Below are 27,352 nucleotides of genomic sequence, written 5' to 3' on the forward strand. Positions count from 1 at the left end.
TCTCTCTCTCTCTCTGCCGAGAGAAAGAGAGAGAGAGAGGATCGCGCTTCAGCATCGCTCCGAGTGCCGAGTGGCCGGCGTTTTCTTTTGATGAGCATCACTGGCACCTTTCGAGCTTTGTCGGCGGCGAGCCAGACGAGGAGAGATCTCCGTTGAAACAATCTGTACGATAGCGGAGCGATGATACCGGCGCGCGGTCAGGGGGGGGGGAAGTTCATTTTTCATAGGCGGCAGGCGCCAGAGAGGCGCTCACACGCACGCACACGCGCGCCGTCGCGACGCGGCGCGACGCGACGCGACGCGAGCGAGCGCACATATGAGCCGGGCTTTTGCTTCAGCGAGGAAATATCCGGGACTCGTTGTGTTACCTCGCGGTCCCTTCTTTACTCTCGATGCAGCGCGCTCGCGCGCGCGCCTAACTGTCCGCGGATGTTCTCAACCTGCTCGCCGATCGGCGATTTTCGCACGGGCCGGTTCGGCCCGATTCGCACACCCCGCGATCGCGAGCCGCGATCTTCGATCGGCGACCCGACAGCGTCGTTCTCTTAATCACGGTACACGCTTTATACGCAAGAGCGCGCGCCCTCCTATTTCCCGGCCAGCGTCACATCGCTCGAGCGCAACGAGCGGCGACGGCGGCTGAGCACCGCTAACCGGTAAGCGAGCAATCTCATAGTAGTCAAGACAGATTTGTAAATCTAATTTTTCATCCCGTCTTTCTGCCTGCCCTCTCTCACTTCGCCTCTTCGTTGTCCGGAATCTTCCTCATCTCTCCTCTCGTCCTCCTCTCCCCTCCCCTCCCCCTCTTGTCCCGGAGAACGAGAAGCCCTGTCCTCCCCCTCTCTCTCTCTCTCTCTCCGACGTTCTTTTTCGCCTTGCTACTTGTCTCTCGCTCTATCCCTTTCTCAGCGCCGCCTCTCACGCACGCGGGATACCTCCCCCCCTCCCCCCCAGACGATTCTCAGACGGCCGGTTTATACGGCGTTGATCTCTTAAACCGCTTAGCTTCAGGTTACACCGAAAACACGAGCGCACTTTCTGAGCGCTTAGACCCGCATAATGCGCATTTGTTTGCGTACCGCGCGATCAGCGAAATAAGAAAAGGGCGCCGCGGCCCGTCACGTCGCCGCGTCGCCGCCGGTCCGAACGCGATCCGAACTCGGAGAAGCGCGACGCGTTCGGTCAATTATCGCGCGGCGAACACATCCGCGGCGCGAGCGAGCGGAGCGGAGCGGAGCGGAGCGGAGCCGCCTGGCGTCCGCGATGTCCGATTGTTTCTCCTCACGAGCTACCTCCCGCCCGAGAGAGAGAGAGAGAGAGAGAGAGAGAGAGAGAGAGAGAGAGAGAGAGAGAGAGAGAGAGAACGAGCCAGATGCTTATGCAATATCTGCAGCATTACGTGAATAGTGGCGAAACAATGGCGGGGCAACGACAAACGGGCGTGGAGCGCGGTTGGCCAAGGGATCAAGAGATCGCTAATGATCGCGCGCTAACGTTGCGGCAACCGCGCGACGCGATCGCGCTACCGATTCGGGATTGCCGGATTGATCTTTTATATCGCGGCTATTAATCTCCGTCTTCCGGGGCGCACGGGGTTCAAGCGCGCTCGGCAACGCGGCGAGCATCGATCGTGATCACTCGCGGCCGGTGTGATGGACGATTTCTCCCCCGCGGCGCCGTGGAAGAGGACTGCGAGGAGAGCTTCTCGGCTTTCGAAAAGCAGCGGCGCCTCGATCGATCCTCGCTGGATCCTCGCGAAGGTACTGCAAAAGTGAGCCCGGCTGAATTCTCGAGAAACAAAAAAAAAGTCCAGGGGCCGAAGAGGTTTGAGTCATTTGTTACACTCAAACTAACGTCTTACTGCGCGAATCTTTTACACTCGACCCGACGTTCTTTCTTCCCTCTTTTCGACGCGTAAATGTTTTTCTTTTTTTTTTAATTAAAAGCAACTACACTGCGGCTGGCAGTGCAGTCGGCTCAAAGTCGAGGCTCGACTGCAACGACGCTGGATAAATAAATCTGAGAGTAGTGCGACGCGCGCGGTGTTGCTTGATTACTCGCGCCGTTAAATCTTCAATAATTAAACGGAGCTTAACCAAGGATTCCTCGCAGCTGCGAAAGTAACGCTGCGAAGACAGGCCGGTCCCGCAAGGAGGCTTCCTCCTCGACCCGCATGCGATTATCGACGAGCGAGGTGGCTCGAATTTAATGTCGCGTCGCCGGAAGGATAATTGCAGCCGAGCCGAGCCCGTGGCTTCCTACCCCGGCGACGAGTCCTCGCAGGACGAGCGTGACAGCCGAGATCGGCGCGATCGGCGAGCGCATTTCCAGTATTTACGAGCGCGCGCGGCGTATCGCGCGAATTATACGTGCCGCGTATGAGGCCGCAATTAGCGGGCTTAATCGTAAGGAACGATCGGAGCTGGACGTCTCTCTTTGTCGCGTGATTTATACCGCTCGAACGAGACGGACGTCCCCGCCTCGCGCTCGTTTCGCGGCTTCTCTCTCTCTCTCTCTCTCTCTCTCTCTCTCTCTCTCTCTCTCTCTCTCTCACTCTCTTCGGCGGAGCCTATCGCTCCTTTCCTCCTCATCTACGACGAACGGGGCGAAGCGGCTCGGACGGCTGGAAATTATCGCCCGACGATCGTTTTGTACGTTCGGCCAGTTCGGAGTGCGATCGATCGATTAGATTCGGCCGCGCACACTTCTATATTGTACTTGGCCGGGTTCTCATTCGGAATTGCGTGTGGGCATTAAGAGTTGCGCCGATCATCGGGGCCAGGTGCTATGGCCCGATCCGATCCGTTCCCCGCCCTAATGATCGTTGCACTCCTTCGTTGCTGGCGAAGGAGAAGGAGCTGATCGTCCGGAAAGGGACAGACGGATCGATGGCCGGATCGTGAGGAAAAGGAAGAAAGGATCGGAGAAATGAGCGCAGAGAGCGAGCGAGAGAATGAAAGAGAAAGGCCAACAACACGCGAAAGGAAACGCGAAGGAGAAGCAAATAGGGGCAAGGGGCGGCGACGGCAGCGGCAGCGGCGGCGGCGGCGGCGGCGGCGGGGGGGAGGGAGGGGGAGAGGGCCGAGCAGACGGTGAAAGAAAGAGAAGGACCGATCTCTGCGAGATCGGCGAGACTCGCGGAGAGAATTACACGGCTTTCGTAAGCGATGGGGCGTTTAACGATCTATCGATTCCGAGACGTCTTTAGCTCTTTCAGCCGCTCGCTCGCTCGCTCGCTCGCCCGCTCGCTCGCCCGTCCGCGGTTATCCGCCGCGCAGCCGCGCCGCGTGCAAGCGGCAAAAAAGTCGCCGGGCGCAACAAAACGCGCCGAGTCGATCGAGTCGAATCGTTCGGAATCGAATTCGCGATTCGGACTGCCGACGCGCCGCGCCGGCGGAGCTCGCGCAACACACGCAGGTGGAGGAATCGCGCGCGGTGCAAACGAAATCCCCGCGAGATCTCCTCCTCCTCCTCCTCCTCGTCTCGCTCGGCAAGAGAGCGCGAATGAAGCAGAGAGAGAGAGAGAGAGAGAGAGAGAGAGAGAGACGAGGCGGTCGCGGAACGAACGGACGGATGAATACTCGTGGTACTCGCGCCGCTGATAGATCTGCCGGCGATCTCAGATATCAGGGCGCGCGAGCGAGATGCATGATGAGCGCGTTTCCTAGCGATTTATAGCGGGCGCCTTAATTGTCTTAATTATGCGGCAGCCGCTTCCGTGGAAAGCTCGCGCGAACGATCGACCTCCCGCTGCAATTTAAGAGAACGAGCGTTTCCTTGCGACTCCTGTTCTTTCCTCGCGATTCCTGCTCTTCTGCCTGCCTGTCCCCTTCCCGCCGCCCCCCTCTCTCCCTCCCTCCCTCCCTCCCTCCCTCGGCCCCTCTCGCCGACACGGCGAGCTGCCGCTCTCCGCTCCGCGTCCGCCTGGGAGAGATGAAAATTGTTGCGATAAAGAGGCGCGATAATTTCCCGTTAACATCGCGACGCGCGAGAAGTCTCCTCCCCCCTCCGGCCCCGCCTGCCATGCCTAATGTCCCATTGTGTGTCGGGCCGCAGTTTCCTTCGGTATGGTCTCGCTCGATGATCGCGCGAGGCGTCTCGCGCTTCGACTCGCTCCTTTTCACGCACGCACTCGGAAAAGCAGCGGAGCGCGCCTCGTCGTGGCCCGGGACGGGGTTGTCCTCGTCGACGAGCAGCGGCGCGAAAGCGAGCGTGTCGTTCTCGGTTCGCGAGGGACTGACGACGACGACGACGACGACGACGACGACGTCAAGACATCCGAGATCTCCGCATGCAGGCTCGAATTCCGCGCAGGATTTTTCGCCGCGTGCATTTCCCCGGCGCCGAGCGCTCTCGCGCTCGACCGTGCTGTTGGCGCAGCCCCGGTGATTACGTTGTAACGCAAATGTTTGCCATTCGTGTTTCGCGTTTCGAAGCGATCGCCGAGGACTGGCGTAAGAGCACCGTGCCGGCCGGCGGAGGAGGAGAAGGAGGAGGAGGGGAAGGACGCGGCGCGAGGGCTGCGAGGTGGAGTGTGTCATGCGAGCGACACATCGCGTGCGTGCCACCGGAGCCTGCTGACCCTCCTACCTCTCCTACCTGTCTCTCTCTCTCTCTCTCTCTCTCTCTCTCTCTCTTGCGCGCGCGCTACATTAAATCCAACGATACAACAACGCACGCGGAATTCCTTACAAGCGACGCCGTCCTGCCGATGCGTCCGTGCGCCGACAGGACGCAACGGCCGAGCGCCGATGTCGTCGAGAGATGCTTCCGCCGCTCGTTTTCTCTTCCTTCTCTCCCGCTTGCGACAATGGACGCGGTGAATGTCGCGGTGTGAGAGAGAGAGAGAGAGAGAGAGAGAGAGAGAGAGGGAGCGATCAAGATACGCGCGGCCCCGACACGCGACAGAATTTGCATTCGAGCGAGGTATTTCCGGAAGCGCTCGGTGAAGATCGAAACAGCGGGGCGCAAACTGGGCGAGCTACAGATGCAATACGGGACGTGGATCGGAGACGCCCGATGAATTTATGAAGATTCAACGAGAGTCGCGCAACTCTCGTCTCCTCTGCTCTCCTCTCGTCGCCGGGAGCGAGTGCGATGGCATTTTGATGGATTTTTTCAGCGCGTCACGCCGCTGCCTGACGCCCGGCCAGAAAAAGAATCGAAACGCGAAGAACGAGCAAATGAGCGAGATTCAGACAGACAGACAGAGAGAGAGAGAGAGAGAGAAAGAGGGAGAGAGAGAGAGAGCGAACGAACGGACGAAGCGATCGTAAATTGTCAATTTCGAAGTCAATTTGGCCAGGCTTACCAATCGGCTGCCGGTTAATTTCAAGGTGAATTGTGTCCAATATGGGTATATTATTAATGGCCCGTCGAGGGATAGGGTGCACTTCCAACCGAGGGTTGCAACCCCGTTCTCGCGCATCGGCCAAATCTATCGCTCGGGGCTGGCGATATGCTCTCGCATTCGGTATTCCGGATTAAATGCTCTCTGATGTTGCTGCAGCGCCGACCGCGATCGTACTCTCTCTCTCTCCCTCCCTCCCTCCCTCCCTCCCTCCCTCTCTCTCTCTCTCTCTCTCTCGCAGGCGCTCGCGCACCTAACGTCTAATGACATGCCGCGGGTAGCGCGAGTCGTGCGACTAGCGAGACCCGAGGAAAACGAGAATAATATGTTCCTGCTGTACTCCGCGCGATACGCGAGAGCGAGATACAAATTGAAGTCTCCTCGGCCCTCCTATTGGACGGGAACGAGATTTCGGAAGTTTCCGAGGCGCACTGTGAAGGCTGATTTGCAGCGAGCACTCGCGCCGATTGCTCCCTCATGGATTTCGGGCGACGACGCGGCTTCGTGAAAACGTTCCGTCCGAGCGACGAGAGAGCGTATCCTGCCATGCGCTCTCCGACGGTTTCCTGTCCCCAGGCCCGGCCGGAGCGCGCAAATATCGCTCCTTGTCTCTCGCGAGACTGGCTACAAAGCTACAAAGGAGCCACTATACTGAGAGGTCAAACACGACGCTATCTTTGAATTACGACGCCGGTGCCTTATCGCATCCTGCTACCGTCTTGCGCCGTCCAAATACTCCGAGCGTCCTGAAAACAAGGGCCATCCACGGCGGGTTATGGGAAAATAACCCGAGTAGACTCCCTTTCCCTGCTCTCTCCCTCTCTGTCGCGCGCGCGCGCGCGCGCGCTATTTCGGGGTCGGCGAGTCTCTTACCGGCGAGAATGTTGGTCGGGTCAAATCTCTTCCAGGGTGTTCCAGCGCACGCTGGAACCGAAAGGCTGAGAGGCGCATCCCGGGGACAGGAGTGGAGAAGGAAGCGGAGAATCGATGAGTGAGTGAGAGAGAGATAGAGATAGAGAGAGAGAGAGAGAGAGAGAGAGAGAACTGCTTGTTCCTCGGCGCACTTTGCCGCACGTGACCTTACGCGTGACAAAAGCGCGGCGATTCGGTCATGGCTCATAGAGTGCCACCCCTTGGAGCTTATCCAGCCGCGGTTCCCCGGTATTTGATCTATACTGCGGAGTCAGGTTTCGCGCGCGACCTTACATCTGCCGAGGCGACGCAGTGTGTCGTCGGCCATTACGAGCGTTTACGTTCGCGGCTGGTGACCGAGTGTGTCGCTGATGGTGGGCAGGGGATGGTCATTACGGAAATTCAGAGCGACCCTCCGCTTGGACGACGAGAGCGCGGCTCCTCCGAGAACGTCTGGATGAGGCCGCTCGCGAGCGACGCGAAAATTTCATCCAGTCGTCTCTACCCCCCGCGGCCGATCGAGCGCCGGCAATATCGAGGGGGTGTCCCCGATCCCGCTTCCGCGGGAATGATTGTAATTTTGAGAACCGCTGTTATAGCGATATCACGATAGCTGGCCCGGCCGTTCCGCTTCCGAATTATCGTCTTCCGCGCCCGCGCGCGGTCTCTTTCTCTCCCCCTCCCCCTCCCCCTCCCCCCTCCGCGTGTCCCTGCCGTCGTCGTTTCCCGCCCCCGGCCGCCGGACTCCCCTCGAGCCGTCACTCTTTCTTGCTCTTGTTCTCTCTCTCTCTCTCTCTCTCTCTCGCTCTCTCTCTCTCTCTCTCTCTCTCTCTCTCCCCCTCCGCCTCTCCATCACGCACCCCTTCCTCCGCTTGCTCTGTCTTTTTTTCGGAACTTGCGAGAGCGTCGACGAGAGCGTCCCCTCGTAAAGCCTCGTCGCGCGCAATTCCCGTCATAACAACGACTTCAATTTTCGTCAAAAGTCTTTCGCCGTTATCGTCGCCGCCGCCGCCACCTCCGCCGCCGTCCGTCCGTCGGTCCCCCTTTCCACCCCCTCCGACGCCAGCCGTACGGCCTGGTCCTTCGATTTGCCGCTTTATAAACTCGCGCCGGACGGAAATCCGCGGCAGCCTCCGCTCCTCCTCCTCCTCCTCCTCCTCCTCCTCCTCCGCGCGCGTGCGAGCGCGAAAGAACGATATTTTCCAAATTATAAATTTTTACGAGTGCCACCCTTCGCGTGCTCGCCCTTCGATTCCGCCGGCGCTTCTTCCCCATCGCCGTCTCCCCGACGCCCCCGCGCCCGCGCGCGCCAGTCAGATTGGATTTGTCCGATTTCGCGCGTCGAGCGGAAAAAAGGTCGCTGACGGAGGGAAGCGCTGGAGAGAAGACGCCTGCGAGAGCGAGGCTCTCTCTCTCTCTCTCTCTCTCTCTCTCTCTCTCTCTCAGGGTCGATAGACTCGGCACTCCGCGCGATCGCGGCCGTTTCCGGCATCGACTTAATAGCGCGACTTATCGTGCGCGATCGAAGGCAAAGAGTCAATTGATTAGACGTGTAAGAGCACGCTGCGCGCCGACGCGCTCTCGCCGCGCGGCCGTTATGATCGGCCGCGCGGATAACGTAATGAAATATACCGCTATCAATTCTCCACGCTCGCAATTATCCTGCGAGCCGCCGCGGCCATTCAAATCCCGGTGCGTTTCCCAGTAAAATGGAGAGACAAGTGGAAATGCGAGCGGGCGTGCACGCGCGGATATGGCTCCTCGCGCGATGATTTTATGCATCCCGGTGCCGTTACGCGGAAGAGGAACGGCGGAGGAAGCTCTCCCCTCGCGGCAGTGCGCCAGAGAGAGAGAGAGAGAGAGAGAGAGAGAGAGAGAGAGAGAGGAAAGGGAGAAGGAGAGCGCTTTCTAATAACCACAATGTAACGCTGGGGTGCGTTACACAAAAGAAATCTTTTTCTCCCGGCCGGGGCTCGAGACTTATCTCGGTAATATTGGATTAAAACTTATGCCTCTCTCGGCCGCAATATGTTATTTTTATTGCTCGCGGCTTTGCATAATATTCGCTGGGGAGTACACGCGCGCGCGCGCGCGCGCGAGCGAGCGAGCGAGTGCCTTCCGTTCCCTCTCGCGGCGTCTCTCCCTCTCTCCCTCTCTGTCTCCTTCTCGGGCTAATTTTAATTTTTATGTCGTGCCGGGCGTCGGGGAACATTACGATACGATTTCAGCGTGGCCTACTTATTCGCGTTTTAGGATCTCCTCGCGCGAGAACGCTCCACGTCGCTCGTTTTTTCGGCGAAGAGAGGCGCGTGGCGCGCCGAATATTAACCGAAGACGGTCCAAACACTTTCGGAAAATTCTTCGACGATGCGACACCGCTCGCTAATTTATGTCCCCACATTCGTTGGTTTTCTCGTACAAGTCCAGAGACTTCGTCTTGTCTTCCGCAAGAGAAGAGCCTCTCCGTCCTCTCACTCATCTCTGCGCGCCTTGAGGACTGGACTGAACACAAGCTCTCTCTCTCTCTCTCTCTCTCTCTCTCTCTCTCTCTCTCTCTCTCTCTCTCTCTCTCTCTCTCTCTCTCTCTCTCTCTCTGCGTATACATACATGTGTATACACACTAGGAAAAAAAATTTAGTATCTCTGACAAAACTGTTTAGTTGAGGCATTTTTTAATAGCAACCAAATATCTTGTTTTATATAACAAAATATTTAGTTGTCTCAACTAAATGTATTTTTCTGCTTTGTCCTCTGGACCAAATATGATTTTGTTCTTAGATTTCATATATAAAAATTAAGCCTTTTAGTTACTTTATCCATAAAAATTACATAATAACGAAATATTATTTTACACAAGCTAAAATAACTAATAATGCCCAATGGACACTATTTTGTCCTTCTGTGCACTAAAATCTAGATTTTATATATTAAAAAAAAATTATAGTATTTTTAACAAAATTCATATAGTTAAAGCTTTCTGGTTGCTATAACAAAAGTATTACGTTATACGAACAAACCGCAATCAAGATATCAAGATATTTGTTTGCAGGAACTAAACAGTTTTGTTGGGCATATTTTGACCAAATTATTTTGTTGTTACAACAAAATTTTGGGTTCACGCAACAATACATTTTTCCTAGCGCACACATATATTTTCCTTTCTGGTTCTGTACACTTTTATTTGATGTTTTATATCGATTTCTCGTTTCGCATATTGTTGTTAATTATCTACTTTTCTTGTAACTCATATTTTTTAATTTATATCTTTTATTATGTAATTTCTACCTACGCGCTTCAAGGGACTTGTGTCCCAGAGCGCTCAATAAATGACGCTTCCCTCTCTCTCTCTCTCTCTCTCTCAAAACTCGCAAACGTGCAAACGATCCGAAACTCCGAGAGAACCTCCGACACACGCGGGGTACGTCGGAGTATCACGTGACATGAGCGTACCACACGATGACTTTCCCGTCGCTCTTCGACATCTGGACGCTTCACATCTGGAGGCGAGGTGCGCGCGCGCGCGCGCGTTACGTTCGCGCAGCGGGATCCGATCAGCGGCGCGATAAATCCAAAAAAAGGAGATAAAAAAGAAAAGAAATTGTGGGAGAGACCGTGGGGGGGGACCGGGTGCGAGGGGCCACCGGCGGCGCGGTCGTCGACGTCGGCGCCAATAGCGCGACGCGCGCGCGGCCACGACTATATATCTACCCCTCCTCCCCCCCCGTGGGCCACGCACGCACGCACGCACGCACGCAGCGCGGACCAATTTCAATTTCGGGGACCCTCGCGAAGGTGTAAAGTATCTCCGATAAAGTATCTCTCTCTTTCTCTCACCGTTACTGACCGCCGAGACGTATCGAATGCAACGTCTCTGTTAGCGGAGGAGGACACGCGATACACCGGCGCGGCGGGAATGACGTACGAAGGAAGCAACGGCTCGTCCTGGCGGGGGAGGGTTGGGGGTGGGGGGAGGGGAAATTCGTGATCCCGACCGCGCCGAGGTCCTTTCCCGCATTCCGCAGCCGGGCTACACCCGCTCGGCTCCGCGCGTGATTTCGAACACGCGCGACACGGATTCCCGGTCGGGGCGACGACTCCGTCGCCGGCAAATCCACTCGGCGCGATACAGGAAACGAAGACGTCTCTCGTCCCTAGCAGCTCCTTCACGCACACCACACATACTCGGCGTAATACCCGATAATACCTGTATTTGCACGTGGCGGGCGGGCGACAGACCTTGGCGACGACGTGCGTTACAGCCGCGTAATCCCGGCAATCTCGAGGACGTGGCCGAGTCTTCGGCGCGAGTAATCCTGCCAATTTGGGCCGTGGATTATCTCCGGACGGGGGAGGGGGGGAGGGCAACCGCCCGCCCGCCCGCCCGCCCGCCTGCGCTTGCAAAACTTTCATTCGATTCCGCTCACACGCGCGACAATCGGCACCTCCGCCGCGCGTTCCCGCGTAAGTCACGCCCGCCGCAGCCTCCGGATTTCATTCCGCTCTTGCTCGACACGCGCGCCCGTCGGCATCCGTTAACACTGTATAATCCGCGCTCTCAACATTCCAATTCGCCGAGGAAGGCCTCGAGATCGCGATCTGGCGCGCGCGCGACGAGAATCGCACCGCTGCCGAGGACCGACGGCGGGGGTGGGTGCGGGGGTCAGGCAAGGGTGAAGGTGTAAGTGCCAGGACGGTGCTTACCTCGAATAAAATATATCGGCTCGTAAAGCGACTGCGGTGGTCAGCTTTTTGTCGGACGGGGCGTGCGGGGGTGAGCGTGTGTGTGTGTGTGTGGGGGGGAGGGTGTGTTGTGGCAGGGTGAAAGGGAAAGGTGGCCACGCTCTGTGTGTCTCTCGTTCTCTCTCTCTCTCTCCTTCTCTCTCTCTCTCTCTCTCTCTCTCTCTCTCTCTTTCCCTCTTCTCCTATCCTTTTCGACGGGGCCGGCTTCAGTGTCTCTCATTTCAATATTTCCACGATAAATCCGCGTCCGGGATTTTTTACGAGTCGCGGCGGAATAAATAATAAAGCAGACCCAAGGCCCGTAGCTCTCACACTAACGCGATGGCCGATACACCTTGCATGCGCCCTTACCGACTCTCCCTCCCGCCCTCCTGCTCTAGTCTGGCTTTTATGACCGCTACAGGTATGTCCGAGTGTCAGATCGAAATAATAAGCGAAGCGGAGGCGGGTGAGGGAGAGGGGGAGGGGAGGCGGGGTAGGATGGGAAGGATAGCTACACGCGAATACGCGTATTCGCGCGACGCATAAACTCACGCCGACTTATGACAGGGCCGTACCCTCCGTCCAGCGGGCCCAAACCTCCCCCCGGCTCCCGGATCGACCGGACCACCAGCCCACCCCCTCCGCTCCCCGACCCCCTCGGTCCCGCTCCACGCCACTCTGTTCATTCGTGCGGCTTTATTAAGCCGTTAAGTCGCGGAATCGTCGCCGACACTCCTCGCTAACATTCCTCGCTCGGAGATGGCTGTCGCGCGGCAATCGTCCGACGCGCGCAAGGGCGGTGGGGGGGAATAGTCCCCGATTGCCGTCGATTAACGACGAGCGCGCTCTTATTATCGTTCCACCGGAGCAGCCGTGCATATTCGTTCGCGCCGCGCCGCGTCGCGTCCTTCGGCGAGCCGACATTTGCGTAAGAAAGGAAATTACCGGTGCATGTCGATATAAAGCAGCGCCCGCATCAACTGCCTCCTCTCCCCCCCTCCCCCGCCCCGGCTCTCCGCTATTCTCGTCGGGGCGAGCATCGCGGCTGAATTATACGCGCGTTAGCGCGTAGCGCGCGCCTCATTTTACTGCGCCGTAAAACGCACTCGCGAGGACACGTTTACGGCGAAAAATCGCCTCTCGTCCCTCCGCGAGCGCGGAGGGACGAGAATTCTCGCGACGCGGCGCGGCCCGGCGCGGCCATCGGTTTCGGCGGCCGATACAAGCAGCGCAGCGCGCTCCTAAGCGCGATAATTAATAACGTAATTAAGCCGGCGCCCATAACTCAAAGGACGTCGCGCTCGTTCGCGAGAGCGACCGTAGTAATTGGGGAATTATTTTCTTTCTAAAGAGATCTCGAGATCCCATCGCGCGGGACGACGAGGGGCTTCGCGGCGGCAGCCCGCGCCGGCAAATTGTAATTAAATATCAAATGTTTGCAATTACCGTGCCGCACCTGCCCGCACATCCTCCCTCTCGCTCGCTCTCTCTCTCTCTCTCTCTCTCTCTCTCTCTCTCTCTGTCTCTCTCCCTCTCTTTCCTCCCTGTCCTTCTCCGTGCCGTGGACTTGACGCGGCGCGTTAGTACAGTCGGCCGTCCTGCTGCCCGGAGAGAGCACAGGACGATAAGTTTCAGGCGCTGTCGCGTGGTATCTGGCAACATCGATCGCGAGATACCTTCGTTTCGGCGAGAGTAACGCCCGACCAAGTCAGTCGTTTCCGAAGGATCACAGACTGAGCACTGCGCGACGCGGCTACGTGCGAAAAGGATGGCATGTGCCGTAGGCGTTCGATCTTCTGTCCGACTTCGTCCTGATTAATTGGACAGAGTCAGGCGAAGGAAGCATGCCTGCGCGATCTGTGGAAGGGGAATGTAGAGGAGTGTCTCCTTTGTGCCTTCCGGAGCAGCGGGCGGAAACGTCGAATATATCCACGACGACGTCCTTCGATGTCGACGAAAGTAACGTCATTTTGGCGTCAGCGCGTTCGCTGGGTTGCCTCCGAAAATGAGCGTCGGGAGAGAAATTTGACGAAACCCCGTGGAGCCTTGCTCTTGCGCGAAGATGCGGACCTCGCTGACGTAATGAGCGCGATAACGCGTGAGATCCTGAGACGAACAAACGACGACGTCGGTCGGAGGTCCGAGGACTGCCGCCGCGCGCGCGAGCGCCATCAGGATCCTGCCGGTTTTTCCGCGGCGGCGAGCGACCACGCGAGAGCGCGATCGAGCGGGCTCGACGCCGCAGCGAAGCGGAAATGCGAGTCGCAGCGCCGCGGCCGGGGCGGCGATTCCGCCGGGGAGTCGCCGTCCTGTTTCTCGCATTGCCGCGTTCCTGGCGTTCTCTTATTAGCACACGCGTCCACTGCGAGAGGACTTGATTTACGACGACGTGGCCGGGTAGAGTGTGTGCGCGCGTGTGCGTGTGCGCGTGTATACCGACCATATGCGAAGCGCGCACATACACACGCCGTCAGCCGACCAGACGGCGGAGAGATAGATAGATGGACAGAGAGAGAGAGAGAGAGAGAGAGAGAGAGAGAGAACGCGCGCGCGTGGACGGTTGTCGGTTTGCGGTTGACCCGTGCCGTACCACACTCCGATACCTCTGCGGTCGCAACCATGCCGACACACCCGGGCTACCACAGGACCCGTAACAATGTCCGCGAGGTCTAAGAACCCGGCGGTGCGACTTTTACCGTTAAGGATGCCCGGACCCTCCCTCGCTGCCTCCCACCTCGTCGTCGCCCCCCGCGCCGCTGTCGCGGCGGCCGTGAACACGTGTAAGCAGATTTCGGGGGCGACCGCGTCGAGGGGACACCGTTTACCGTATCTCGTGTTCGCCGTTAAACGTTCGCGCGAAACGACCGGCCGTTGTCGGCCGATAAAGCGCGTTAAAACACGGCCGCCCGCCGGGACGTTACTTTTTCGACGTGCCTAGGCGAGCGAGGGGCCAATCGCGAGCGCGAAGTGTCGGTGCGTATAATCCGCGTGGCGCGGCGCGGCGCGGCGCGGCGCAACGCAGCGGAGGAAAAAAAAATCAATCGGCCATTTTCGCAAACCGGTTATCGCGATATTAAAATTTGCTCGGGCGTGTACGACGCTCGCGGTATCGAATTTCGGCCCGGGACATTACCGGTAATTACAGCCGATTCCGTCCGTCGGCCAGCCAAATTGACGCCTCTCGCTCTCTCTCTCTCTCTCTCTCTCTCTCTTGCTCTCCCTCTCCCCTCCCCCTCTCCCTCTATCTCTCTCTCTCTATCTCTCTCTCTCTCTCTCTCTCTCTCTCTCTCTCTCTCGCCGCGGTCCCGGAGAACGTCACCGCTCCGGCCACGTGTTCCGCCGAGCGCGTCGAGCGCGCGCAAAAATCACTCTCGTGTTTGCGCCTGCATGTGTTTGCGCGCGCTGTTGGTGCTGCTAACCGTGTCATAATTGATTTTACAATAACCGTATAATTGTTATTTCGACAGGGAAACGTTGCGCGTCACGTGGGGAATCTAAACACAGAGAGAGAGAGAGAGAGAGTCGCGCAGGTGCGCGGGGCTGCGAGAGGGGCGCGTGGAAAAAAGGCAAAAATTACCGAGGGAGAGCGAGTTAGCGAGAGAGAGAGCGGGACCGCGCCGTCCCGACAGCGAGAGATAGATTGCAACAGCGTCGACGACGACCGTGTCCCACGGCCCCCTCTCCTCCTCCTCCTCCTCCTCTCGCCCTCGCTCTCGCAAAGAAGTCGAGCGTGAGCCGATTGTTTTAAGTGCGGCCGCTCCGCTCGCGAGAGCGAGTTTCGCGCCCCGCCGAGGCGGCCAGTCGCGAGGGATTAGCGGGCCGATTCGTCAGCCCCGTTGAACGAATAATCGTCGTGCTCGTCGCCGTCGCGACGAGTCATCCGGATAAACCGAGCGGAACTTCCGCTCGCCACCTTTTCAGCACCCAATATCCTCTCGAAAGGACTCTGTTCGCGCCGGCTCGCTCAGCAGCGGCGCGTCGATCCGATCGACTCCAGCTCGACGTTCACGTCGCCTCGACGTGCGCTGCCAGGAACATGAAGATCGAGGCAGATTTATCGGACGCGATTCGCTTCGCGTTTTGCAAGAAACCGTCTCGGAGTCGATTCGCGGCTCTTCGCGCGATTTTTCGCGACAATTCTGCCCCCCCCCCCCTCCTCTTCTTCATTCGCCGCGAATTTCGCCAGCGGCCGTTTTCTCAGCGTCATGTTGACACGTCGGTGCTCCTCCTCTCTCTCTCTCTCTCTCTCTTGTCGAAGCCCTCGCGTATCGCGTAATGGCACGCCGGTCCCGAAGGGGTTAAGCGGTAATATTGTTATTGTAGTTGTCGCTATCGCGTTTCGATTCCCCGGCGTTATTTCGAAGTCGCGTTCGGCCCGTCTCCTCGCAGAGAAGCAGAGGAACCAACCGCGGCAAGGACGAGGAAGGGAGAACCGCTGAGCAAGAGGGTGGGAGACGGAGAGAGAGGGAGAGGGAGATGGGGGGAAGTCGCTTTATCTTAATGCCGAAATCGAATCAGCTCTCGCACGGAATTAGAGATGGCATTACGGGGCTATCAGCGCATATGCACTCTCTGCATCGCTGCAACCCCTGCCCGGGCCCGGTGGCCGTGAGGCATGGCCCTTCGTCACAATGCCGCGCGAAGGGCGACAACAATGCCGGCGACGGGGGAAACACGAGAACACACACGTATCGGCTGATATTACCGCGACCCTCTTCGCCCGCCGGAGAGACGGACCTTCGTGCCGTTCTCGCGAAATGCGTCGGCACGCAGGCGGAAAAAGTTGCTCCTCTCGGAGCGAGAGAGCAGAAGAGAAGAGAGAGAGAGAGAGAGAGAGAGAAAGAGAGAGACCGAAAAGAAGACAGAAAAAACAGAACAGGCGCTGAAGGCGTTCGGCGAGCGCGCACACGCGCGCGCGACTTCTCGCCCGAAAGAGAATCGACGAATTAAAGAATTATCGCGCTCGAACGAGATAGCGAAATACTTGATCTCTCTAACCCCGACGGAGTTCTCTTGGCAAAACCCGTCTTTCATCCCGCCACGCTGATCCGGTTTTCCTCCGCCCGGGCGTCCCTGTCTTCTTTTTATCCTCTGTCTACCTCTCTCCCTCTCGCTCTCTCCCCCTATCTCTGCTTATCCATCCATCTCGCTCTCTCTCGCGCGCGCGCTCGCTCTCCCTTCCCCTTTACCCATTTTTAGTCGCGTCGCTTCCTTATAAACTAATTTCCCGCCTCCCCGGCCCCGGCACGGCCGGCGCCGAACAATTGAATTCTCTCTTTCCATTTACCTATCCGTTTGTATCAACATTTACATTTATATTTGAATAATGGGGAAAATAAAGAGGCCCAGCGCCGCGCGCGCGCACGCGAGAGAGAGAGAGAGAGAGAGAGAGAGAGAGACGGTCTCGCGCGTCGGACGTGTTCGGGGCTCGTCGCTATTACATTTTTAAGCGTTCGCTTCCGAGCCCGCGGCGAGAGAGCTTATCCGTCCCCAGTTCTCTCTCTCTCTCTCTCTCTCTCTCTCTCTCTCTCTCTCTCTCTCTCTCTCCCTCTGTACATACATATATTTTTCCCTCTCCGTCTTTCGACGCGGGAAGATGGATGTGCGCAGGGGTTTGCGAGAACGAGTAAAGAGAAACGACCCACGTGCACCCACCGAAAGGTTACGCCCGGGACACTCCGGGAGAGTAGCGTGCGTGATATTTGTCGGCAGGTCGATACGATGCGCCGGCCGTATTAACATTTAGATAAAGCTTATGTTAATATTGTTTCCTCCGGCTCGGCCCCGCGCCGCTGCTCTTTGTCCCTCTCCTCTACTCTCCTCCCTCTCTCTCTCTCTCTCTCTCTCTCTCTCTCTCTCTCTCTCTCTCTCTCTCTCTCTCTCTCTCTCTCTCTCGGAGCACGTCGCAGTTATCTGTTCGAGAAGTCGCAGAGGAGCGCGACGCGCCTTGTCTCGGGCGGGTGATTTCGCATAACGACATTGTTACAGGCGGAAGAGATCGCGCGCGCGCGCGCGCCGCGCGTACCTCTCCCGGGAGAGCGGAAAAATTTCAGGAAACGCGCAGGATACCCGGTGTTATCCGAAAGCGAAAGAGAGCGGGGTGGAAGGGAGGGAAGGAGGGTGGGAGGATGGGAGGGGCGGGAGGGAGGGAGAGTGCGAGAATTCTCCGCGATTTAATATGTTTCACGTTATTAACGCGCAGTGTAAATAAGGCGATAATTACACGTAATAAAATAAACCGTTCGATTAAACGCGGCCGTTGTTAAATACGACGAAAATAGAGGGGCGCGGCGTGCGCGCGCGCGTTTTGTTGTCGGCAAATTATATTTTGCGTCGAATTTAACGCGAGACGTGTCTCTTGCGGCATTGAATTATCCAGCGCGGCCCATAACTTATTCAAATCCAATTCGCAAAGTACACAAATTATTATTAATGCACACGGATATTTTCACGCGTCACTTTGCGCGCCGCGCGCGCGAGCAGGAATTCAAGAACGCGTCGGTAATAACGTTACGCGCCGCGAACGCCCGCCGGAGGAACGTCGCTCTCGCGACTCGCGCGACGGATAATTTATGTGGAAAAACAAGTGCGGAGATATAACGCGACGCGAATATAGCGTAACGCGTAAGCGATCGTAAGCCGATCGAGGCGCAACATCGGTCAGCGGCGATCGGGGCGCGGTGAGAGCTGTCCTCCGGAAGTTCCTCCGGAAACTCGTCCCTTCGTACCGTGAGGAGACCGAGAGAGAGAGAGAGAGAGAGAGAGAGAGAGAGAGAGAGAGAAGGAGAGAGAGAGACGCTTTGCGATTCCGCGCGGCCGATTGCGCGCCGGGCGCTATTAAACCGCGGACAAAGTGTCGCGACACGGCGGCGGCGCTCATGGCGGCGGTGCTCATGGTGGCCGGTGGGTGCCTCGCTCGCGGTACACAGAATATCGTGGGTCGTCTTTTATGGGCGAGGCGTGTCTCTGGCTCTCGCCGTGGCATTATGGGGAAACGTTAACTAGTGATTTACCGGCGTCATGTGCGCGCTCGCGCGCGCGGATCCCGGGATCGCGGCCCGAGGCAACGATTTTAATGTCGTTTACTGCGGCCTTTATTCCGCGATATTGACAGTCGTGTTAAAACCTCAATATTACGACGTACCGGCCGTTCCTTAACGTATAGAGACGCTCTCTCTCTCTCTCTCTCTCTCTCGCCGCGAGAGCGCCGCGAAATTAAAAGCGTTCCTATCTCTCTCTCTCTCTCTCTCTCTCTCTCTCTCTCTCTCTCTCTCTCTCTCTCTCTCTCTCTTTCTCTCTCGTCTCGTCCGCCGGCGAATCCGCCAGCGCCGGCGCGATATTTATGCATAAAACAGTGAGGAGAGTATCGGGAGGTGAAACGAGAAAGAGACGAAGATCGATGCATCGCGCGGCGTCCACCTCCTTCGGGCTCGCGCGCGTTCCCGACCAATTCATTTGGAAGTCTGAGCGCTCGCTGCACAACTCCCGACGCTCTCTCTCTTTCTCTCTCTCTCTCTCTCTCTCTCTCTCTCTCTCTCTCTCTCTCTCCTCCGACGGAGGATCGATCCGTTCGCTGGCGTCTCTCGTCTTTCGCGACTGTTGCTCGAGCAACGAGGAGAGGAAATCGCGCGCGAGGGAGGAAGCGACGAGACATTCGCTATCGGCGCAAACGACGACGAAATCATCCCGGTAGCGGAGACGACGGCGGAGGTTAAACGCGACGACGGCCGGGTAAACATCTGATAGAGACTTAACAAACGTGCGCGCGCACGGCGGTTAGGTAGCAGCGTGTTAGGATAAAGGGTCCTGCTTTTACGAGGTAGCATATTTCTGGTGCCGCTCCGCGTCGCTCTCTCTCTTTCTCTCTCTCTCTCTCTCTCTCACTCTCTCTCTCTCTCGCCGGCCCACCCACGGCGCGCGTAGAGCATTCAAAATAGCATCCGAAATCATAACGGCCGATTGTCCATGCTCGGGCCGAGTTATGAAGCAGTAAACGCGTACTCTCCTTCCCGCCCCCGCCGGTAGCCCTCTCGCTCTATTTCTCTCTCTCTCTCTCTCTCTCGTTCTCTGTCTCTCCCCCTCGCATCAATATCAGCCCGGCTCTGGCTAGCTTCCGGCTGGCTCGAGTCGTCGCCGTGTAGCCCCGTTTCTCTCCTTTACACGCGCGCGATTCGGTAGCTACGACCGTCTTATGGAATAATTTAGATGATTGCGTACAACGCGTATACGACGGGGAGGCGCGTTTTACGACGGAGCCCGTCGACACCCCCGCGCGCTCGCTTTGTCCAGCTGACGGAGAATATGTCGCCGAGCGATGCGCGTCCCGAGAGCCTGCGTCTTTTGCACGCTCGGCGTAAATGGCAGTAGGGGGAGGGGGGGGGGAGGGAGGGAACGTAATTGATCAACATACGTTTGTCCGCCACCCTCGTGTCTCGTTCTCTCGAAACGTCGCACGCTTCGCAAATGGATCGCGCCGGAGAAATGAATCCAATCCGTTACCTACCTGCAACAGAGAAAAAAATGGTCTCGTTAATTAATTTTCGCAGTTATCAGCGAGTCGGGGTGATTAGCGGTTATGAGTATACGTGCGCCTCTCGCGCGTTCTTTACGGCCGAGGCGAGAAAGCGGCCTATTCAGCGCGAGCAGAGCGACGACGGAATGAAAGAAAGAGCAGGAAGAAAAGAAAAAAGAGAGAGAGAGAGAGAGAAAATAAGTTATTCGATTTGCACAGTCGCGATTGATCGCGAGCACAAAGATAATTCGAGACTCAGAAGACAAAGGCGCGGCGCGGCGCGGCCGGGGGTTGATTTGTGGGGCGCAATCTTTTCCCCGACGCGTCTACCGGCGCCGACACGAAAGAGAGAGAGAGAGAGAGTCTCTCGTCGGCGAGAGAAACTGCCGCTCGTTCGCTCGTTCGCTCGCGCGGTGGATCGATAAATCAGGAAAGCATTAGGCGCCACTTCATATTGGATCCACGATCTCGCTCGCACCCCCTTGACCCACCCCGTGCACCTTGCCGTTTTCTCGCTCGCTTTCTCCTTTTCCTTCCACTTCCCTCCCTTTCTCTCTCTCTCTCTCTCTCTCTCTCTCTCTCTCTCTCTCTCTCTCTCTCTCTCAGGTCTCGCGTACTCTCGTTCTCTCGTTCTCGCCGCGCGATACTCGGGGATTTATACGGGCAATATCGGGGCGGGATTAGCACGATCGGACGGACTCGAGTCATGCTCGTGGCCGATACCACGTGGCTATTAGTGTCAAAATAAAAATGTGGCCGCAATATATGGCGGGAACCGTAAGCCCTCTGTTATTGCTACAGCCGTGATGATAGAGAGACTCGGCCGCGTACTTTGCGCCGAGGAGCGCGACGGAGAAGGAATAAGGGCAGGAAGGACGAGGATCGGTCGGAGAAAGAGCGAGTGAGAGCAGGGGAGGGAGGGAGAGCGGTGAGGAGGAGACGAAGAGAGAGAGAGAGAGAGAGAGAGAGAGAGAGAGAGAGAGAGAGAGAGAGAGAGTGAAGCTGGTCCGCGAGAGATGGGAACGTCAATGTGTACATGTACGCGCGCGTTCAGGCATCTCTCCGCGTCCTCTTCATCAAGGATCCCCCCCTCCCCTCCCCTTTCTCGTCCCGTCCCGTCTCGTTCCCGCCCTGGCTTTTTTATCAGCAAACTTTCAGAAATGAAGCGTCCCCGCAACAACACGCCCGCCTGCAGTCGCTCGTTTCGCTAGCTGGCCGCCCGATAATCAGCATAAATCTCGCCGAGCTCCATTCGGCCTTTTTCTCGCGCGAGCTCCGCGCAATCCCGCGACACCCTCGAGTCGCTACAAACGGCCACGTCCTCCTCCCGCCGTCCTCGCGGCGCGGCGATCGGACGCGCTTGTCGAGATCGATCGATCGAGAGCTCGGCAATTGGGGTTAACGACGCCGGAGAACAGCGAGAATAGCGCGGTGTCGTGAAATCGCGCCGCCGCCGCCCTTGTCTCCTAAATAAAGTAACCTGGGCATCAGGGGCGGCTAGCGCCCGGCTCGGCCAAAGCACGGCGACGAGCAATAAAACGCCCTTCGGCCTCGTCAGCTCGACCGGACGAGCCGCGAGCGCCGGCGCGGGCGGGGAGACAGCCATAAAACTTAGAAACAATTGTCTTTTATCGTTTTGTTGTTATTTAATTTTCTCCCGGATTGGGCAGCGAGGGCCAATCGAGACGTCCCGCGCCGACACCTCGGACCCCCGGTCCTAAATAATTTACGAGCGCACCGTCTGTCTCTCTCTCTCTCTCTCTCTCTCGCTCTCCTCCACGCTCTTCGTCGGGCCACGAGCGCCCGGTAGATTTGCGGAAATCGTCCCGACATTGTTATATCACCCGGCCGCGTCTTTCCCCGTAGCGTTCTCGTGGAGAATTACGACCGAGGCCGGTCCACCCCTGGACGAGAACAAAGTATGAGCCGAAATCCGAGCACGTCGCGGCGAGCGCCGCAAGCAAAGCAAAGCAAAGTAAAGCAAAGCGCCGCCAAACTTCTCAGCAGAAATACTCTTTCCGCAGAGACAAGAAAACGCTGCGCGGCGCGGGCGCTGCGAGTCGCGTCGTGCGCCAGAAGCACGTGTAGGGAGGGGGGGAGGGAGGGGGGCGCACGTTTCCGGCGGTAATCTCGCGGAATCGCACGCGGAAGCACGTGTGCGTGGCGAATGAGTCACCGTCGGTGGATAGATCTGAGTCACGACGCCTTGAGAGAGAGACAAGCGACGATTCGCGCGCTCGCCGGGCGGAAAAAGCGTTTCGAATCGAAGTCTCTCTCTCTCTCTCTCTCTCTCTCGGCGCGGCGCGGCGCGGCGCGACGCGCGCACGTCCCGACGTACAGAGCTCTATTTTTATATTCGCTCGTGCAGGAAGTTGGCCGTGTAGGATGGGGGAGTCCCGTGTATACGCGCGGAGCCCCCAATGAAAATAATTATTAGCGTTAAGTGGACGTCGTTAGCCAGGAGGAGACCGTCGGTGACAGACCAAGAGTGGTTACATCGAATCAGCCGTGCGTGCAACCAAGCTTCGGTACGTGAATCGCGCTCGTCTGTCAGAGGATGCGGATCCATTGACCGGCCAACTAGATTTCATTGCGTAATACTGCGCTCGCGGACGAACGAACGAACGAACGAACGAACGAACGAACGAACGGACGGACGAACGGACGGACGGAGGGACGGAGGGATGGACGGACGGACGGACGGACGGACGGACGGACGGCGCAGGCCACCTATGAAATTGCGTTCGTTTGTTTCGTTACACGAGAGTGGCATGACGTCAAGCATTATTCTCTCGCACTCGCTGCGCGCGCAAAATTGATCAATCGAGCAGAAATTGAATCGTACGACGCGCTGTCGGCGGCAAGAATTCCGCCTTGCCGCGCGTGAAAGCTGAAAAAGCGAGCGGCTCGCGCGACGCTCGCGAGCTCGGCCAATTCTGCGAGCGATCCTGCGAGTTTCTCCGCGCGAGCAAACTCTCTCGGGAAAACGAGAGAGAGAGAGAGAGAGAGAGAGAGAGAGAGAGAGAGAGAGAGGGAGGGGCGGGAGGGAGGAAAGCCTGCCGAGCTGCCGCCGACGCGCTTAATCGCTTTCCACGTTTGTATCCCTCGATACGTTCAACGATCATCTCCTCGCAACGCGTCTTCGGCTTGAGAACCTTGACCGCTCCTCTCTGCAGTTCAATGTGTTTTACGAGTGCACGCGGTTATAAAATACAATATAATTCGCGAAGGAGAGCGAACGTTCGTTCGCAGCGGAGCGACGTAATAAATGAGTCCCACGGGGCGACAGACAAACATTAAATAGGACATATAAATAAACGGTTTATACGCCCGGAGCGATCCTTCTTACTACGAGAGCGTTGCTTTCCCGCTCCTTCGCTTTCACTGCCCGTTTCCGTCTCTCTTTCTCTCTCTCTCTCTCTCTCTCTCTCTCCCTCCGACCGTGGCGCGCGGCCGTCCACATTCGTGAGTTATGAATCGTAAACGCGCGTAGATCAGCAATCTAGGCGGCTCTCACTACCAGGGAGGTTAAAGCGCGCGCGCGTTGTTAACTCTTGACGATACTATTGACACTGCGCGCCGGTGAGCACTTAGGTAGGTTCCGTCAGGGCGCGATCAGGGCCCATACGTCGTTACGACGTCGATCGATGTTACCGGAGGAAAACGGTTCGTCGACCTTCCGATTGCCGCGCGGACAGACGCGCGCGCGCGCCGCTCTTCCGCCCCCTCCTGCAGCCACTCTTGCTTTTTCCTTTTTTCCCCTTTCGCTCGAGGGGGACATTGTAGAATAAATAACAGGAACGGGGCAGCGAGATAAGAGTAATAAGACACGAGCGACGTAATATCGCTGTCTTATTACACGGCGCTGATACGCGCGCGCGCGCGATGCGATGCGATGCGATGCGCCGCGCGCGGAAACACGGCTGTTTTAATTGCGCGAGATGCGCGATTTACATCGGGAGTCACGACTCGGCGGAAAGGCACACACACGCGGAGCGGCGACCCGGATCTGTCTTAATAACGACTAAATTAACGTCATTAATTGCTGTGACACAATGTAGCCGGCTACTTAGCCCCGCGCGCGCGCGCGCGCGCGATTCCTCCCCCGCTGTATCTCTCCGACTTCGCACGAACGTATCAAATTACCCGAGCATACATTTTACGCGCGTTGATACTTCGCGCCAGATTGCTTATTAACTCCCGTCGACGGCTAATTGTCGGTTTTGTTCCTTGTCGCGTGGGGAAGAAGATCCCTCGCTGTAATAGCCGGGCATATACGTTCCTCTCTTTATCAGTTTCCCTCGTTTTTTCTTTTCTTCCTTTTTCCTAGACACGCCGGCGGGCAGCGGCGAGTACCTCCCATCTTTATCGAGAAATGACGAGCCGTGAGTGAATTTTTCGCGACGATCGTCGCGGGGTGTAGAGGACGCGTCGCGATGTAGATCCCGCGCGGATCATCCGCGCTCCCGAGACACGCGATTATCGGGAACGTATTATTCGCGCGGATCTCTGCGGCCACCGCCCGGCGTAATTACGTCGCGCGAAAAGGACGCACTTCCTCAACGGGACGCATTACCGCGGCGCCGTCGCATAAATCGGACCTTATCGCGCCATGGAGGGAGAGAGAGAGAGAGAGAGAGAGAGAGAGAGAGAGAGGGTAGCATTTATTAAAAGCTCTGGAGCAATGCCCTGTCGAGCGTTTAAACGATGACAAAAATGATTTCCGGTAGACTTACATTCCACCCGACGAGTGAAAATGAGTAGCAGCTGTACACTCGAGCTCAGGGGTAGATCTTTTAATTGTCTATCAAATACCAACTTTTCAAACATTCTTTGACCCTTTGCACTCGGAGTGCCAGCACAGCTGGCATGGGCATTTGTTCCAGCAACTCGAAATGCCAGCACAGCTGGCACGAGCATTTCCTCCAGCGACTCGAAATGCCAGCGCAGCTGGCATGAAAAAGATTTGAAGCAGAGATAAGTAATGAAACAATCAAATGTATCACACTTGAAAGAGATACAACATGTAAAATTGTGTAACTTTTGTCGTACAAATTTATGTACAAATGATGAGTTCCAAAGTTGGTGGAAGGAAATGCGGAAATATTTCTCGAGCGCCAACAGGGTCAACAGAAAATCGAGATATCTGAGCTTGACGGTGCCTAACGTGTCAACGCCTCTCATCTCATCTCAGAGCATTACCTCGTACCCCCATAACAACCCAGAAAACACCTAGAAAGACGTTCTATAAAGTTTAGTTCGACGTCGAGCCGGTAGATTCTCGCAACACCGATCTTCAAGCACCTTCCGGAACTTGCGGAAAACCGCCGTCACATGTTCGTGTCGTGTGACACTCGAAAAATTTCAAAAAGACAAAGAGCAAGAGAGGGAGAGAGAGAGAGAGGGGGGCGGGAAGGGGAGGGAGATGCGTTATCTCGGCGCGAAAGATTGTTCAACCGGCGCGCGCACCTGTCGGCCGGATATCTACGGGGCAGAGCGCGCGGCGCTCGTTCCCGAAGGCAATGGCACAGATCTCGCGCGTCCGGAAGCGTCGCCGAGAGTTGACACCTGCGGCTTGAGAACGAACTCGAGGCACGCAGCTCTATTTGAACGGAAACTGCCGGGATATCGCGCGCCGAGCTCCCAGTATTGTGTGAGAGATGGCTTTGTAGTCTGGCGAACACACCCACACGCACACGCACACGCACGCGCGCGAGTCGCACGCACTCGAGAGAATCGCCCGCGCTCGATATCGCGCAGTATGTCGTTTCGCTTTCCTCCTCGTATATTTGTTGCTCGCTCCTTCGGCGGGAGAGCCTATGCAAACGAGCGGGAGCGCGCCGGCGGAAAAGTTGTCGCGGAAATTAACGGGCGAAACACGCGAAATCGCTGCGCGCGGAACGCGGAGCGATTTCGCCTCGGCCGAAGCGGAGGATGGAGAGGGGTGGGTGGTTTCGGCCCACAGCAGGGAGAAAGAAAGAATGTCATAAAATTCATCCAAGACGCGCGACTGGAACACGAGCACGCACGGCCGCGCGTGGAGGAGGAGGAGGAGGAGGAGGAGGAAACGTTCAAGTGGCCGCGCGTCGTGGTACAGAAGGCCGACGCGCCGTCTCTAGCACGCGTGTAAAACTCGTGTAATCTATTTATGTCCTTGGTAAGTTTGAAGCACCGTGTACACGCATGTCGCGTCTGCTTTTCGTCCTCGCCGTGGACGCCGAGAGAGAACGCGATCCTTTCTGGCGCTCGTATCGAAAATCCGGAGTAGCCGCGGCGCCACTCGAGACAACGGCCGCGACTGTCACTGTCAGGGCCCCGAAGGCGCAGGGCCTCCAGGCGCGATAAGGAGACCCTTTTCAAGGGATCTTCGAGCAGATTAAAAAGTCAAGTCTCAGAAACGAGCGCACAGGCTCGAGGCTCCGCTCGAGGAGCCATCGCCGCGCGCGCGCGATTCCGTATGCGCTCGTACGATCGTTCCGTCAAAGTGGAAACGTGTACCGAAGGAAAGAAAGAGAGAGAAAGAAAGAGGGGGGGGGCAGAGAAGGAGGGGACGAATTTCTTGTACGAGAGAGAAAGAAGGACCAATTACACCGGGAGAGGCGAAAATCCGGAAGGACGAAATTAAACGGGCCCGATTACGTGCCGCTCCGCGGCGCCGCGGTTTAAGAGGCTCCTCCCCCCCACTTTCTCCCTCTCTCTCTCTCTCTCTCTCTGTCTCTTTCTCTCTCTCTCTGTCTCTCTCTCTCTCTCTCTCTCTCTCTCTCTCTCTCTCTCTCTGCCTCTTTATCTCGCTCTCGTCGCCGTGTAAGCAGTTTCGCACGATAATTTCTCCCTTGTAAAGAAGGAGGGAAAAAAATGCATCGCCAGCGCAATCTCCCGCTGCCATCGGATTGCACGTAATTCCGTATCATTCTTTCGACCGATGTAATTATCCCCGGACACGCAGTACCGTACGCTTGCATTCGTTATGCGCTTGCGTTTATTATGCGTCGAGAGCGGCGCGATGCATCGCCTCGCAACGCGCTCGGCAACGGCAACGGCAACGGAGACGACGGGCTCGCTCGCTCGCTCGCTCGCTCGTGGATACCTCCGCGTACAGGGTGTCGCAAATATTTCCGAGTTTGTTCGACAAGTATCGCATCTCGTCACGGTCGACGGAGCCGCAGCGACATGAGAACCGAATACGGGAAACGGCGGTGGCGCGCGTCCGTGTCGGCGTAATACACGCTCGCTCGCCGTGCGACAATGCGCCGCGTTGTTTCCGCGTCGTATGTGCGTACCCTCTTCTTCTTCTTCTTCTTCTTCTTCTTCTTCTTCTTCTTCTTCTTCCTCCTCCTCCTCCCTCTCTTTCTTTCTCTTTCTCTGGCGTCCGCGCTCACGCGCTCGCGTCTCTCTCGAGATACTCCTCGAAGGAGCCTCGAGTGCGTACACGCACGTATGAGTACTCCCGGACTCGAGAGCGCGCACGCCACGCACCGGCTCGCGTTACACAAGGAACCACCACCACGGAGGGTAACTTCTCGGAAAGTCGATCGACCGCACGCTCGTCAACGCGCGCACGCCTCTCCTCCGCACCTCCTCCGAGACACATTCCTCGCGTCCACCTCGCGCGACCTCGCATCGCGGTCATCTCGCGCTTCGCGCATCGACGGGCCCATTTCGGGCCCATTTCGGGCCCATTTCGGGCCGCCCTTTCAACGACGCACACGCGCTAATCTCCATTTCCTCTTCGTAGCTTTCCTCGCGAACGACTCGAATTTCGCTGAAGCTCCTCTCTCGTCAGTCAGCTTAAAAAATGTCTCGAGTCTTCTCTCGGAGCTTTTAGCCAGCTCGCTGGGAATTTCTTCTTCTCGGAA

The 27,352-nt window shown here is 57.2% G+C and overlaps 1 protein-coding gene across 1 annotated transcript in view; it reads right to left on the reverse strand.

Moving 5' to 3' along the window:
- Positions 1-24,680, reverse strand: part of LOC105184534 (dachshund homolog 2) — a 112,616-nt gene extending 87,936 nt beyond the window's left edge. Inside the window, exons 1-3 of the mRNA XM_025296594.1 lie at positions 24,561-24,680; positions 24,270-24,446; positions 19,395-19,483 (exon numbers count right to left, since the gene is read on the reverse strand). Of these exons, the coding sequence (XP_025152379.1) occupies positions 19,395-19,483; positions 24,270-24,446; positions 24,561-24,680 (386 nt within the window). The remainder of the gene's footprint in view (positions 1-19,394; positions 19,484-24,269; positions 24,447-24,560) is intronic.
- Positions 24,681-27,352: the final 2,672 nt, after the last annotated feature.

Source organism: Harpegnathos saltator, unplaced genomic scaffold (genome assembly GCF_003227715.2).
Source record: "Harpegnathos saltator strain DR-91 unplaced genomic scaffold, Hsal_v8.6 scaffold15, whole genome shotgun sequence".
NCBI classification, from domain to species: domain Eukaryota; kingdom Metazoa; phylum Arthropoda; class Insecta; order Hymenoptera; family Formicidae; genus Harpegnathos; species Harpegnathos saltator.